This window comes from Phoenix dactylifera, chromosome 4 (genome assembly GCF_051530095.1).
Source record: "Phoenix dactylifera cultivar Ajwa chromosome 4, Ajwa_hap1_PhDact_Kaust_v1.1, whole genome shotgun sequence".
NCBI classification, from domain to species: domain Eukaryota; kingdom Viridiplantae; phylum Streptophyta; class Magnoliopsida; order Arecales; family Arecaceae; genus Phoenix; species Phoenix dactylifera.
This window is the reverse complement of record NC_143193.1, coordinates 46910854-46927719: the sequence shown is the minus strand read 5'-3', so window position 1 is coordinate 46927719 and position 16866 is coordinate 46910854. Positions and strand designations below refer to the sequence as shown.

The window sequence follows — 16866 nt, the reverse complement described above, 5'->3', positions numbered from 1 at the left end:
AATATTTTTTAAAAAAATAATATTAAATTTAAAAAATAATTCTTATATGTTTAGTTAATTATTAAAAAAATTGGCATATTCCAAAATAATTTATGATTAAGCCTCTACTTTTTTTATAAAAATTATATAAAATATTTATTATGCCTCCAATAAAAAAAATATCACAATCTATTTAAAAGTTTAAAAATTCGAAAAAAAAATATTTCAGTTTTTAGGAGATTGAAATTATACTTTTTCATATTCCATATAAATTTTTCTTTTCTATGGAGTGTAGGAATCTTATTATCATGAAAAAACTATTTTTCTATCTCTCTTCTTTAAATACTTCAACTAAACATGAGACATTTTTTCATTTTTTCGTTGACCATATTTTTTTCTCTTCCCGTGAACCAACAATTCCAAAGTCTTTGGATAGAGATTAGGTTGAAGTCAAGTTTATCATCCATCATACTAGTGAAATGAGTTCCCATGTTAAATACAGATTTTCACTGTTGTTTTCTTACTACAAATTTAATAATTCAAACATCCAAGATTCAGTAGTACAAAAAGTTCAAGAAATAAATGTTTCAAGATATGGAATGACAGGATGAGTGGAAGAAAAATAGTTATTCAAAGGTTACCAGCTAGAAGAGTAAGGAAATAACAAAAATAAAAAGAAAGGAAAAGTTTTCTTGGCCACATGCAGTATAAAGGGGATATCGAAGTAACATAGCAGCATAAATTAGATTGCATGCACATGTTCTGACAAGGACAAATATTGTATGCTTGAATTGCTAAATTGTCTCGGAATCATTGTAGAATTGATTGGACTGGCAGAAACTGCCACCTCATTTGCAGCTATCTGAGCAAAGGTGCTCAGAAGTTCTACTTCATTCATCACATGAAACACCAATTAGCAAGCACCACATAAATAAAAAGGTTTAGAAAGTGGGAGGTCCACTACCACAAAAATTTTGAAAAAAGAAGCATAATATATGAAACATAGCTTTCGTTAATTCTAGATTTCTTTATTTCCTTTTCTGTCCAGATAAATACCAGAGAATGTCTCATTTGATGGATCTGCTCCCTCCTTAGAGATGACTGCTTGCATATGGTATCAGTTTAGGGATAATCACATCGTTCTTTCAAATACATAAAACTATAATATTATGAAATATACAGAAGAACAGGAAGAATATGGGGCTTCATGGAACCTCCAAAAAGAGCAAATGGAACAATCACTCCAATTTGCAACAATAATCAAATAATGATCACAATTTAAATTATCTTCTCCTTCGCTTCAAAAGAGAGCTAGCTCTTAAAAATATTTTGTCGATCTCATCAAGCTCTTCTAGTTTTACATCCTTTTCCAATGAATCACCGATCTTCGATGCAGCAGCAATCTGACGCAAGTGCTCCTCAAAATCATCTGGCGTCCCACCATTTACCGATGGAAACCTTTCCACTGCATCTAAATATAGAGGCTTCTCCAATTTATCCTCTGTCTCACCTTCCGAATCTGTTTCAAATATATCTGACAAATCTTCCGAATCTGACCAAGTGCTCGACTCCATCAGTGATTCATCTTCCTCCAGCTCATTGCTTCCATCTTCTTGCACCTCGAGCTCCTCAAATCTTTCCAGCTGGTGGTCGGAAATTGCTCCATTACCTTCAGCATCTGGACTTTCTTTATTGGTTGATAGCTTGCCCTTATTTTCTCCCTCTCTTTGCATCTGCACTTGAATATCTTCGAGGTCTTGTTGAAGCTTTGGGATGTACCTTCTGACAGCCCGGAGGGCATCTCTGTACTTGGATTTATCCAGAGCCTGAGTGAAAGATACAGGAAGACCAATGGTTGAGATCAAAATTGCAAAATCTTTGGCAAATCCAGAAAGCTGCATCAAGGAGGACAAGTAATTCTTCCTCTAGAAGCTTACGACCCACCAAACAAAAAAGGAAGTAGATAATTATAAAACCACTTCCTTCAGAATGGGACAGAGAATAATTTTACATATTCTGCAGGTTGATGATCAACAAAGTATTATAAAATGAGAACGAAAGCAAGTGAAACTTCATAAGCAAGCCATGGACATTTCAAAAAAGAACAACTTACAGTATAAAAGGTGGAAATGGCATCCAATATTCATGATTATATTAACTGTAAACTAGTTTCTAGTCCATGCACTTAATAATCTTTATTTTATTGGCAAAATCACTTACAAAGTCTAGGATTTCCGAAGCTAATTCTGTTAGATGGATAGTCAGGTTTAATTGCCCAACCTCATGGTTGCAGACACATCTTGACAGAGATATAGGCTTGATACTGGGTTGTAAAAGCAATTTCCAAACAAATCAGCTGTTCCAGACTTACACTCATGGCTATAATAGTTATTCTCCTATGCTTTATTGATGTACATCTGACTCTGAGCCGCACTCCAACAGGCCCTCCTATGGTCGGCCCTGTTTTGCCCATAATACTGCCGACTAGAGGTGTGTAGGCAATTTGGAGAGATCCGAAATCTCAAAACTCAAAAGATCAATGATATGATTTCATACATGTTGCTTATAACCATGACTATGGGATAACACTTCTCAAATAAGGTAAATATATCGACATTTTACAGCAAGAGAGTAATATGAATCCAATGAACAGTTTGAGGTGTCAATATCCGGAAAAGAATGGGTGCATATTGATATGTACGCACAGACAAATACACACATAGACACACATCACATACAACACACAAGATCATACATACAATAGATATTAGGTTTGGTCACACCTTCCAAACAAATATTGAAACATCACTATTTTGTCTCAAGCTGATCCAAAACCGAGATCAGTTTACAGATTCAGCTGAAAATCTACATAACCACATTGAACTACTAATCAGCTATTTGTGTAGTTTATAGGCCATCTATTCATTAAGCTTCAAAGTACATTATTAATATGAAACTAGGATTTTACCAGTTTTTCAGAAAATTTGAAGCAATTACGTGTTTAGTTCTGCAAAACTAAGAGAAACATAATTTTTTATAGGTTGATTGGATTTTATCATTTCTAAGATATTCTTAAACAGAAAGATAGTAGGTGCTTGTGGAGTAGATTGGCCTCCTAACGGACTTACAAATATGAACTTTGATTTTGTGAGGTTTAAGCTCAATTTCAATACCCCTAGCAGATTTTGAATAAAATTCGTGATCCCTTTCCCATATATTCTACAGATCAATCATCCTTGCGTACAAATATTACCAATATAGAGAAATTTTTGATCTTCAAGCGGAAGTGTTGCAATTTTTATATAAAAAGTATAGATTTATTGATTTCATTCATTTTCTTTAAATTTCCATGTATCATATTTGCCACAATCACAACCAAAAAAATCACTCTAAAATTATGTGGAACATCCATTGTTTTGATTTTGTAATTCATTACAAGTTACATCCAAAACAATAAAAAATATAAACAAGAAATACTAAATAAAGGAATCTAGAATAAGGACTAATACGTTTGCAGAATTAGTTTTATTAAATTTAATTTCATTTGGATATATTAGATTTTTGTATTTTTATTTTTTTCTACCATAGCCGAGATTTAGATAAGCTACACATATAGCATTGGTAAATTCTTTATACTTATATCTTAGGAACAAAGAAAGGTACCTTCTTTTTAGAAAGAGTAACTCTTGGAGACATTATCTCTGTTGGTGGCTGTGCATAATTTTTCCCCCTGTACATGATGATGGTATTTCCTTCATGGATATCAAGCACAATTCCTCCACTTAATCTAGCTAACTCCGCTGCAATCTCGCGAACCTCCTCCGGTGTAAATGTCTTCACCACAACCTTCAATGTTTGATGTTTCTTCCAGTGCAAATGCATATTCAGAATTACTCCCTGGAAAATACCACGCCTTCCAACAGGCACATAGTTCTTGCATTTGTGGCCCATCTTGAGGAAGTAAAAATGCTCTTCAGGTGTAAGTACCTCCGGGTCGTGTGTAGTTTCTGATGTCTCTGATGGTTCAAGTTTCTTTAGTGCCTGGACAAATCGCTCTTCCTTCCTACGAGCCTTTTTTTGCCACCACAAAATAGTCAGAGTTGCAAAAATTGAATTTGCATTTAAATCATTACTAAAGTTATGAAAAGGCCATGTCATCTCAAAACAAAACAACCTGCAGTGCAAGCTGCATTCATACTGCATATGACAATCAATTGGCAATCTAAATTTAAATGCAATTCGACTTAGATGCATCATTTATCTTGTTACAGAATTCAGGCCTTTGCTCTAGTTAATCAACAAGGATATGAGCAATCTTAAGCTGTTCATGTCACCAAATGCTAAATCCAAGAACTAAACGGTAAAGAAACTGCACCAGATGCCCTTTTTAAAGTAAGAGATGCCTTTTGCACTTTTGATCCGTGCATGATCTGTTTTTGTATGCACAATGTCTATAAAAAATTAAAATTCATGATCAGAAAAACATCCACATTGCTAAGTCTTGATATAGGATTAGGAGGTCACTAATCATGAGGCAAGCAGCAGTTAAGGGAATAGTTACCAAATACAAAAACAGATAACTTGCATGAACAAAAAGCAGATGTGAAAAGGATTAGAAAGATGCATTTTTTAAATAAAAATTACATGCTCGGAAAATGGCAACAATTAGCATGAGCATGCATTAAATAAAGAGCCATGTTACAAAGAAAGACAAGCATCTTTGCACGTAAGCTGTAAAATGAGTCTTTTGCAACATGACGAACAAAGAAGAGGAAAGGACAAAACTAATCCACACAAAGAATATCTCACCATGAAAAACAAAGCTACAGCAGATCAATTGCCATTGCACAAAAAAGATGGGACTTGAAGGACTTGGCAAGAAACTGAAAAAGTTCACATCAGTATATAAAATAGTAACTACTTCTAGCAATGTACAAGAAAACCTACCAACAATTAATCACTTTAATTATATCTGACTTCATAACTGTGTATGAGTGTCTTTGGGGCTGTTGCAAATGTTTGTGCATATAAATACATTGTTTTAGAATCCAATATCAACATGAAACTCTTCAGCTCCAATATGCAAGTGGAACATTTAATGTTTCGGACACAATTTGACAATTTCAAAGTGGTTACCACAGATCATGATCATATCAAACAATCCAATGAAATTCCCTCAAATCTTTATTATACTAAAATTGCTAGTTTGTAAACGAGCAGGCACCAAATGGCAAATATCAAATTGGTTGGCAATAATAAGCAGCAAACTTGAATAAACTTAAATACACATGATGACTAAATCAGAAACAGAAGTGCCAGATGTTTAGGCCATGGAGAGGAATTCCGCATACTTAAACCCACATGCTTAAGAGAGTTAAAGTTTCTATGCTAACTCCATATGCAATTAGCATATGTATAGCATCAAAAAACAATAAACAAGGAGCTTTATTGGGATCTTATATGCGAACAGTTGAGAAATTTGCTCTGGTGATCAAAGTTTCAGGCCTTACAGACAGTGAAAGGACAAACATCACTAACATATGTGAAAAACATCACTAACCTATGAGAAAATCATAATCTTCTTCTACAGAAAAATTAGAACATCCATTGCTATATTATTTATTTAGAAAAGGCTCGTCAAAAACAACAAGAATTAATGATGTAAAAGTTGCCCACAGATTCAAAGAGGAGAAATTATCTACAAACTATGTCATGTGTTGCTAGCAGAATCTTCATCAAATGAAAGAGGCTCTGATCTTTCCACACTAGGCTATCAAATGAAACAAATTCCACTGGGCTATCAAATTATATATTTAACATATACAGCATAATGACATATATATATATATATATATGAAAGCAGAAATATACCTTCCTTAATTTGTATAAAATCTTCTCTTCCACAGTCATTCTTTCATACTCCTTTTTTTTCTTCCACCTGAAGAACTTCAACCACCTTACTACTGCTCTTTTTCCTTTCAACTTTTTTCTCTTTGCTTTGGCTTTACCATTATCATCAACAGAGACCACATCTCCTGCATTATGTTGAGGCTCCACCACATCCTGGTCCATGTTGTCAACAGGCTGACTTGTATGAATACTACAACAACCAGTAAGACTGAATTGTTCCATACTGGCAAGAAGCCCATGGATAGGTCTTTTACTATGAACCTTGCATAAAACATCAGAACTACTGCAACATGAGGTTTACTACGATTCTCAAGATGATAAACTTTTCCCACTTGCTTAAAACAGAGCAAGACAATTAACAGAGTGCAAACAGAAATGTACAAAAACACAAATCTACAGAAGTGGTATAATAGAGTGATTGAATGTGCCATAACGATTAACATAGTGATCACTTAGCATTAACATATTTACTCACTGTATGATTTAATAAAGAAAAAACTTCATATTTGTTGATGTATATATACTTCACTAGAAATCACAGCAGCATATATTTACACATAAAACTAGAGAAAAATACAGAGTATCTCTAAGCATAAATATTAATAAGCCTATCCCATCTATCAGTGGTTGCCATTACAGTTCCTATTTTGATATTCTTATCCAAGACATGTCCTCAGCACAAAGGAAGACTCTTCAATCACCATCTCAAAAATTCTAAGCCTTCTGTATCATCCACCTCCTTGACACTTTAGCCTGTTGTTGGAACCCCTTCATCTCCATTGCCATCTGTGGTTAGGTTGCACATTCACCAAAGCATCTCAAAATTTCTTATCTAACTAGCTTTTGATGCTTGAGTGTGCTTTCTCAAATATACACATTATCAACTCAATCTTTTCTAGTTAAACCACAACATATTCTAGTCCATGCTGATTGTGTGCTGCCAAAGAAACTATAATGGTATCTCTATTTACCCAACTCATGCTAAGCATACTTGACAAACCCATCTTTCTCTCCATTTTTGGGGAATCCTTTGTCCCTCAGTTTTATATCAGTTTGGCTTTACAAAAGTTCGATCCTCTAGTTGTTTTCTCATTACATATGGTCAAAATCAACCTTTGCCATCTCTCTTTTAACTCTACCTTACTGAAGAAACCAAATCCCAAAGTCAATAACTCATAAACAAGTTTCTCAATAGCTTCATTTTTCTTCAATAGTTAACTGGTCCCAGCTCTGTCACTTGTCCATTGCAAAAAGAGAACTTTCATTGGATAAAAGCAATGAATTTCTGAAATCTACCTTACAGGAAAACTCAATACCTAATGGGCATAAAATTAAAATCTTCAAAATTCGCTGTCATCAAGTTTCATTTATAGGAAATAAATCTCTCAACTGAGGCACGAAAGTAGTATTATTTTTTCTCTGAAAAGCCCTTTTATATACATAATTGCACTTTATCATGATTTTAATGCCTGCGAACTTATGTTCCAAGAAAGCATGGTTGAGCCAAAGAAGCTAAATTCTCTGCTATTTCAACAAGATAACTCATCCTGAACCACTTGAACAATGACAGTCCTAATGTAGTTGCAAATATTTGTGAACTGTTGCTTCTTTTTCTTTTTTTTTTTTTTTTTTTTGGGGGGGGGGGGGGGTGCGCTTCCAGCCCAACCTGAAAAGGCCTGTGTTGGGCCTGGGCTGGGAAATTGCAGCCTGGTTGAATTGACCTAGGGGCCCAAGCCCAGCATGGCCTAAAGCCCACCTTGTTCACCATCTCTCCTCTCCTCTCTCTACACTGTCCTACATTTCAGGTTTGGGCCTAGCCCAAGGCCCCTAAGTCATTTTTTGGCCAGGCTCAAACAATGAGGCAGCCCAACCTTGTCCATTTCTAGTCCTACAACCTAGTAGTTAAAGAAAATTCCACCATCAAATTGAATAAAAACAAGTTAAAAGATGAAACGCAACCAAGCCTTTTTTTTACAAAGATGAAAATGTTAAATTCATTTCGCAACACACTGAAACAAAAGTTTAGCATCCCTAGCTAAACAAAATATCAAAAGATGTCAAAACATTCAACACATCAAAAGGTTTTTTCTAAACATGTTTATTCAACCAAAACCAGAGAAAGTGCCCCCCAAGCACAGTATCCATCTTGAAATTTTTGAAAAATATCGTCCAAAAAAAGAATTTTGAAATAATACCACAAGAAGACATGCTATATGATTCAAAACAACTTCAAATTTAAATCAAATGAAACAAAACATAACTTTTGTTTACCTTATGGATCCTAAAGAAGTCTTAGGCTTCAGTTGTCCATGCAATAAGGCAGGCCTTGCAAAGCCATGTATAAAATTCCTTCTGACCAATGAATGCTTACATGGTTCCAAGAGACCAGAGCTCTTGTAATAAGGAGCAATATAACTACTTGGAAAAAACAAACAAAAATAAATGAAATGGGTATAGCTAGAAAAATGAAGAAATGATAGGAAAAAGCAAGATTATTTACCTAAGTGGAGATGAGAGTTGAGAAGATAAATGGGGAAGGGTAAGTAACAAACTCCTCAGTATCTGAAGTGAGTGAAAATGGCCCACCATTGTCTGCAACACAAACCACAATAAACAGATAGAACAATTTGCCATTAAGGAAGACAAATGAGAAGAAATCAAATTATCTATTTCAAAAACTAGAATTAAAGATTCCATTTAATATACTTATTCCAAAAACACCGCTATCGTTTTTCTACGTAAAATTAAACAAGAAATAATTTAAGAATGAAAATTTCCAATAATATGAGAGAAGCTTGACACAACCACATTTTCTGTAATGCATTACCTATTCTTTCAGTACTTCAGCTTGTTCTTGGGAGAAGGTTGTACTTTTGTTAATTATTTAGTATGCTCTCATTTATTTTCAATTTTCTCAATTGTATATTAGTATTGCCTGCATTACTACCTAACCAGAACTACTCAAAGAGCGATACATAGAGTATCATGATTTCTCTGGCTTGCACCTGGGCAAGGCCAAAGTGTCCATATCTCAATCTACAGTGTTGAAAAACACATAATATGAGCCCATTTTATGGTGAGCTACCCCACAACATATTTCCATGACTTGCCAGTTACTACATGCAGGAAGCTAAGCCCATCAGCTTGCTTTAGACTTAATTTTGGCTTCTTGCTAGAATCACAAGAGCTTAATTTCTCTGCATTTCTTGGTGCCAATTCCACCATTAAAGATTTCCACTACAAACATTCATCCATTCTCAGCTTTCTTAACATCAAGTCTCCATTGGAGCATTCATCTACCAAATTGAGTTAAAAGTCTTGCGGCCATGGTGTTGAGTAAAGAGGAGAGGAAGAGGGAGGAGCCAAATTGAAGAACTATCCAATCCATATACGGTTGTCCACTAAAAGCTTTTATAGCCAAGAATGCAAAGAAAAAAAAAGGAACATAAATGCAATCAAAACAAAAGGGATGAAAACGGTCAAATCCCATGAACCAACAAACTATATGAACATGTCGAGTTCTTAATCTTGTGATTTTTGTATCTTCAAAGCCTTGATCTAACTCAAGGCTGCGAACCCTCCCCTCATCATCTGGTTGAACTCCTTGAAGTTCACCATACCGTCTTGTCGGCATCCACCATGTTGATTATCCTCCGGCAGTTCTTGACGATCCTCCCCTACTTGAGGCCGAGTGATGCAAGCACCGACCTCAACTCTACCGCTCTAATGCGGTTCTGTCACACCCCCAACCCAAATTCATGAACCAGGGGTCGTGTCAATCGTCGCATACTCATAGAAAACCCTCCCCACAAATGCATCTCAATATAATATCATAAATATGCAGCAAAACAAATTAAATAATAATATGCAAACTTTATTTCAAAAACTAGCTCAACATTTAAATGTCTCACCATTTAACAATATTCTAGGGTAGTACATCAATTTAAATGAACTCTATTCTAAGATGATCTTTGCCAAAGTTCTGCTAGTCGCTCTCCCATATTGAAAATCCCGATCAAGCTAGTTTTCTGAATCTGTGCAAAAACAAAAAATATATAATGAGCTAGACAACCCAGTAAGCAATAATCACTTTAACTAAACAAAATCAGCCAGTCAAATAGATAATAACAGAAAATAAGCATATATCTAGTAATAATATATGAATCAAATCTTTCTTAAAATATTAAATTTTGTTCATAGATTCAAATTCTTTCAAATATTTAATTCATCTTATTGATCCCGAGCTATGACACATCATCCTATGGCAAGGTTCTAACACCGACTAATCTTCCTGTGGTAAGATGTGCATCATCTTGCAGCAAAGTCCTTCAGGACCTCTGGTCTGCTAGCGGTATTTCGCTAATCATCTTGGACACAACCTTCAGAACAAATCATATGCCAGCGTATTAGCCCCCATTAGCGTGTACAACATTGCCAAGTCGATATTCAAATAGTTGTAAGTTTCATATTTTAGAGTTCTAAAATCATGCGGTGTCAAAATCAATCAATCATATCCATAATAAGATCATATATCGTCATAATATTTTAAAATAATATTTTTTTTATAATAATATATTATCCATCAAATTCGTGCATAATGAATAATACCACTCAAAAGTCATAAATATAATAAGTCAATGATTGCTAATAAATTTAGAAAAAAGTGATACATTACTTATCTTACGAATTCAATCCAACCAACAGATCTAATTAATCTTGAAAATCTTTTTCAAAGCCTAATATCCAAAAATTATATTTTTCATTAAAAAAAATTTATAATTATTTTTTAAAAAATAAAAATCTTAAATTCTAACACCCTCATAAGGCTGACCAAGCGGGAGTGCCCGATACCCCGTCGGTCCGATCAAAAAGTGAAATTCATCGAATCATGCACGGACTAAAGCACAAATAATTCAACAGAGATCGAGAAGAAGGGTTAATCAAATCTAACAATGTCAGAGAAAAGCCAAAGTAGGAGCTAGTGTGCTACCCGCCAAACATGGATGAGAGCCCTTCACTAAGGTCAATCCACTGTGAAGAGTTCCTATTGAATCCAACTCTCCTAGAGAGAGTAGAGAGAAAGTCCATGTAGAGAGAGAAACTTTGTAAAGAGAAATAAGAGAGAGAAAGTATGGGGAAGAGAGGGAAAAGAGAAAGAAAGTTTCTCTCTAACCAAGGAAGAAGATTGGCTGCTGGTGGAAGATGGAAGGCCTAGAGAACGACGGGCAACCAACAGATTGTCAACAGCCAATGCTAGCAGGCGGCCGATGGTGAAAACCCAACCAAAAATAGAGATCTCTACCCCTTACATCATGTAACCGAGGCTGCAAAGCATCGTGAGGAACCAAGCGGAGGCCTTGGTGACAAGATCTAGCAGCATCACCGGCAAAAAAAAAAGGAATGAAATCGAGAAAATCCAAAGAAAAACAAAATAAAACAGAGCACCCATTCTTGACAGAAAATCCGGTGATCACCGACCGAAATCAGAGCTTCCAAGGGCTACGGAAGAAGGAGAAGGTCAATCTAAAGTTGTCGGTTTCTTGCCTAGCTTCAAGCAATGGTGGCCCACAGTGGCGGCAGCGCTGACACGATCGACGATCGACGATCGAGAAGAATCGAAGAGGATTTCGATGATTAAACTTTGATTGGGGATGGCTTTCCAGTGTGGGGGATGGGAAGAAGCTTATATGGAGCAAAAACTAGGGTTTCCTAGTCTCCGACAGAGTCCGAGGAGGATTCATCCTCCTCTGCCGTGCTTAACTAGGGCTCTGCCTTGGTTTTGGTACGGAAGGGCCTTTGGACGACATTCGAATGCTGGGCTAGGCCAATAGGCCGGCACAATGAGGCTTGGCGTCACACCAAATCCAAATATCCAAACTCTAAAAAATGAAAAAGAATCATCAACGATTAATCATCTTTTTTGTGTCTTACAAGCATTTAAGATGATCATGCACCCAAATTGATACACCCACTTATGTTTTTGGGATTTGCATCGCTTTTTTTTATTCACAAATAATGTCATTTAAAGCCATTACTTAAAACACATGCCTTGAAATGGTTCAAGGACATAACTTAACAGGTTAGGAGAGTCCTCGGTTTTTAATGCATCAGCTCATAAAGTTGTAGCAACTATCAAGATTAAAATAACACATTTATGTATAGAAAGATGAGCTAATGAAGCAAGGCATAGATCAAGCATCTCTCTCTCTTTCTCCCTCGCAATTACAAGAGCTCATATTAACCACTCCAGAAGCACGAACAACACTTGAAATTCAAGCACCATTTGCTTACCGCTTTGCTTTCTTCCTAGATGGTAAGGAGCAATACCATCCAAGCAAGCACTCAGTGGTATAGATCACTGATTTAGTTGTTTGATATGGCATACAATTTAAGCCATGCATGGCTCTTAGTGATATAGATTATAAACTTAGTTGTCCGATATGGCATATAATTTGAGCCATTCATAGCTATAGTAGGAAGGTTTAAGCTTAGATTCATGAAGGGTCAGCAAAACCATCTCAAATCAGGCAGTTATGGCCGTTCCAAGCCGAACTGGTGGCTCACCGGTACAGTTCCAGCAACGGAAACAAAACCCATTGCCGAGGCCGAAGAAGGAAAGATAGAGCGAGCGAGGGAGGGAGAGGGAGAGGGGCCCCTATTTCGTTCGAACTAGGGGAACTTGTCGTGGCCTTGCCGCCCGCCGGCCTCCGTCGTACCTCCGCCACCCTCTACTGGCCTCTTCCCTCTCCCCATTTTCTCTCTCTCTTTCCTCTCTCCCATGGTACTATGTCTGATACAACCGGTACCAACTTGTGCCCCAAAAAATCGGTACGGTGCCCACTACGAGTTCCGCCGATCTTGGAATCATGTCAAATGCGATGATTGGGTCACAACTCAAGTAAGTAGGGCCTAGGGTTGACAATGCTTAACTATTTAACTTGTTTAAATTGTTTCAACTCATTACAGAACGGGTTAGATTATCTACTTAATAAAATGGTTAGTTCGCGTCTAGATTTTTGACCCATCTAGTAAATATGCTAGGTTTGGATTAACAAATGTTTGATATATCATAAATTCGACTCAACCTGATTGCCACTCCTAAAGCAAGCTAGTCGGCTTAGCCTCCTGCATGTAGTAATTGGCAAGACATGGTTATATATTGTGGGGTAGCTCACCATTATATGGGCTCATATTATGTGTTTTTCAACATTGTGGATTCAAATATGGACACTTTGGGCCTGCACATGTGCAAACCAAAGAAATCATGATACTTTATGTATTGCTCTTTGAACAATTCTGGTAACATTGCATTGATAGCAAACAAATCAATGGGAGTCAACATGGCGTTGAATTAAGGCTTAATTTTTTTCTAAACAAAGGCTCAAAAAGAGACCAAGCATAAATCCTAGGTTATCACCTAGGGCTCGTTTGGTTCGCGGGAAAATAAAGGGGGAAAGTGTGGTCAACGGGAAAGTAATTAGATGCCTCTTGTTTGGTTGGAGTTTTCAAAGGAGAGAGATGGAAAAGTTGTATTTCCATGGGAATATTATTTCCACATTTCATGAAAAAGTCTTTCTCATGAGAAACATAGGAAAGTTACTTTCTCATGAGGTGGAAATCACTTTAGTTTTATTTTTTTCCAAAAAAACCCTTTAGCATTAAAGAAGAATTAAAGATACATTAAAGACCTAATTTTTATTAAGGGCATAATAGGAATTATACATAACTTTCTCAGGAAAGTGGATGGCCAACCAAACATAAGCACTTTGGAAATTTGTCACTTTCCGATGGTCAACCAAACATGCCAAAAGTACTTTCTTAGGCATTCTCTTCTTACGAATTTGTTTTCCAAGAATCATATTCCTAGAAGGAAAAATGCTTTTCGCGAATCAAACGAGCCCCTAGAGATTTTAAGAAGACATCTGCACCCACAAGTCTTCGGCCTTCCCCTCCCTCTCTCGAACTCTGCATCCAAATGTGGAACCCGCTTCCGAACTCAAAAAGATCCCATCCTAACCCAACCTAACCTTTCTCATTTCCTCCATTCCTTCTCCTCCAATTCCAATATCCCCTCCTCCACTCCTCTTTGGAGTCAAACCCTAACCCTACCTCACCATTTCCCATCTTCCCTTCCATCTTATTCTCAATCTCTCTCCCTCTCTCTATACCCTAGGTTTGGCCTTCTTTACCCTCCTTCAAAAGCTTTGATTTTTTTCTTATCCTTATGGCCGTTCTTGGGGTTCGAGGTGTTTAAGCTACGAGAAACCACATCCTATCGGATGGGAAGCTGAGGTTCGAGACCCGCAAAATAGAGCTTCCAAAGAAGGAAAGGTATCAAACAAAGAAACAGCTCAAGCTCGAGAGGAAAAAGAAAATGGAGACACGAAAGCTGAGGGAGGCCAACAAGAAGGACCCTCGCAGGATGAGGGCCCAAGGAAAAAAGAGTAAGGGCAAGTTCCGCACAGCCGAGGCGGATATTAAATATAAGATTGAGAAGGTGAGAAGTTAAAGTAAGCATTTTAATTTGTTTTTCTATTAGACGATTATGGAATAGAGAATGAATGCCTAGTTTGGTTCCTTCAATTCCTAATTTGGCCCATCATCAAGAATGACATTATAGATGCTACTGAGGATTTCTTTAGGACGGGTTCTATGCCTAGTGATTGAAAAAGTACATACATAAAAGTCTGATTCCTGAGCAACTTGATCCTTTACTTTCAAAAATTATAGACTTATCAGTATGCTTTCAAATACCTGTAAAAAATTATGACAAAAACACTGGAGAGTCTTAAAACTCTGACATCTAAACTAATCTCTGGAAATCAAGGTCCTTTTATAAATATGGCCAGATCTGATTTGTATTCTGGCCCATTTCCACCTAAAGAAAAGGTCGTGATAGATCTTGTTCCCCTGTTCTCACTGTCAATGGGAAATTTTGTGAGATTTAATTATCAACAGTGTCATGATAATATATTGAATGAGTTTATATGAATTATTTTAACTTTTTGGAGGCAATTTTCTTTGCAATTGATTTCTCAGTTTAGCAAAGCACGCATTCTGAGACATAATGTCACCTCAAGAAGACAACCGAGCCTTCATAAGAGGCACATCAACCGAGCCTTCATAAGAGGCACATCAACCGAGCCTTCATAGAATCCAAACATCATATCAGAAAAAAATTTTAAAATGATCAAAATAACATTACATGATATAAGGACTATCAAAGGACGTAAAAAAGGAGAAATTTTTATAATTTACTCGAAAAAACTAGTTGTTACATACACATATTGTCAATGCTCTTAAAACTAAATAAATTGCCAAGAGGCTAGCTTGCTTCTTTTCCTTATATCTTTGTCATAATATTCCCAAAACCCTAATACTAAAAATTCAGGCTTAAAAGGGTCATAACTAATATCATCAATATTACCAATAATAATATAAATTAATTTGATTGTATTAGACAAAACATGGATTATCCCTTTAAATTACATTACAAAATCAATTGAAAAAGATACTGTTCCTACAATATTATAACATACACAGTAATTTAATTTCGTAGATCGCCAAGGAGAAATTATAGTGTAAATATAAAAAATAAAAACAATCAAAACCGGCTATCAAAGTAAACAAAAAATTGGAAATTGCTTCTCCCATAAAATTAGAATATGAAATAAAAATTATTTTTAAAATGTAATCCGACCAACCTCCGCAAGATCACTGCCATCTGCTCCCTTGCGGAAGCGGAAGCCCGGAAACTCGATTACTCTCGCAAACGAAGAAATTGCCTCAAAACATTAATTTGATGTGGTTTTGGGACAGAGTGCGTTTGCTACGATCAAACAAAACACCGTGAGAATCATCATATTCATATCCATGTAACAACTTGCAAGACTGCAACAAAATTGAACAAAAAAAAAACGAGAGAACTGAAATAATCGCAACAGATTGTACCAGCTAAGAAGGGCCCGGAAAATCACAGGGATCAGATCCAGGTGAGTTAGACTGGATTCAATCTCGCAAGTTTAAGAAACATTATTGTCCGGATCGGATGCATTTCGAGATCCAAACAAGAAGCTGATCTTGCTTTCAGATATTCTCTAATCATCAAAAGAAACCCTAGAAATCTCCAAGCATCAACGAAAACATTACAAAAGAGAAAAAAGAGAGAATAACAATTAAACGCGACAAAATATGAGTACATACACATCAAGAGAGAAGATGACTTCGGAGGAGGAGGAGGAGGGATGGGGAATTTCGGGGAGAGAGGAGGCGGGGATTTAAAGGGGAGGGGTTAGGGTTTGGATTTGTTTTGTTTTGATTGCCGAAACTGACCTTACTGTCACTTGAGTTTCACGAAACTGCCACTACCCCGCTACGCTGCGGCATGACTTTGAGTTGGGCCCTGGAGGTAGGAATGGGCCTGGTTTGGGTCGGAACAGGCTATGATGATGATATGGGCCGCTCTGGTCTGCCGGTCCTTGGGCAAATCTGGCCTCCATTTGGAATTTCTGGGTCTAACTGTGACCATTGATCAACTTTCAAGATTTAACTAGAGCCATCAAATCTATTAGATTGATCAATAACGGCTGATGTGCAAGGGCTACAAATGGACTTGGGTTGGGCTTTTTGGTTACATGTAACGTCAAGCAAACTAATCGAATTGACCTAATACAAACTATAATGTTTCTAATTGATTCAGCTCATGCTATTGTCACTTTTCAAGGAGGCTAATAAATAACTACTGATGAGAACATCTTCAAGGAAAGGCCAAATTGGCTGATTCCTGATCCAAATGACCTAACTCAGCTAGTTTGAGTAGTTTCAATTCTGGAAAAAACATTGCCATTTTGTTAAGTGTATTCATGCCAGTCGATCTGTCCATCTTATCATAAAGGATGAGGGGGGTGAGGGTTCAATTATAGTTGATTGGGGGATGAGTATAGGATAGAAAAGGTAGGAATTAGCCTCTCATAATCT

At 36.5% G+C, this 16866-nt stretch overlaps 1 protein-coding gene across 16 annotated transcripts; it reads right to left on the bottom strand.

Moving 5' to 3' along the window:
- Positions 1-986: 986 nt before the first annotated feature.
- Positions 987-16160, bottom strand: LOH1 (RNA-binding CRS1 / YhbY (CRM) domain protein). 16 transcript variants are annotated; one of them, XM_088720150.2, is made up of 8 exons: positions 16093-16159; positions 14964-15034; positions 9801-9923; positions 8390-8481; positions 8161-8304; positions 5851-6079; positions 3643-4050; positions 987-1805 (listed from the first exon to the last, which is right to left on the bottom strand). In XM_088720150.2, the coding sequence occupies exons 3-8, from the start codon at positions 9801-9803 to the stop codon at positions 1263-1265; spliced, it is 1419 nt and encodes a 472-aa protein (XP_088576276.2). In that variant the 5' UTR covers positions 9804-9923; positions 14964-15034; positions 16093-16159; the 3' UTR covers positions 987-1262. The 16 variants fall into 16 exon arrangements, with proteins under 16 accessions (XP_088576276.2, XP_038989637.2, XP_088576274.2 ...); XM_039133709.3 differs by lacking the exon at positions 14964-15034 and having other exon boundaries at positions 5851-6169; positions 8161-8307; positions 16093-16160; XM_088720148.2 differs by lacking the exon at positions 14964-15034 and having other exon boundaries at positions 5851-6172.
- Positions 16161-16866: the final 706 nt, after the last annotated feature.

Bases quoted from the DNA above. Each gene is read 5' to 3' on its own strand.
- LOH1 (XM_039133707.3), bottom strand. The intron at 6,173-8,160 runs GTAAACAAAAGT...CTCATGTTGCAG, and splicing joins ACTTCTTTAGGATCCATAAG to TAGTTCTGATGTTTTATGCA. The intron at 4,051-5,850 runs GTATATTTCTGC...TGGCAAAAAAAG, and splicing joins TTTTATACAAATTAAGGAAG to GCTCGTAGGAAGGAAGAGCG.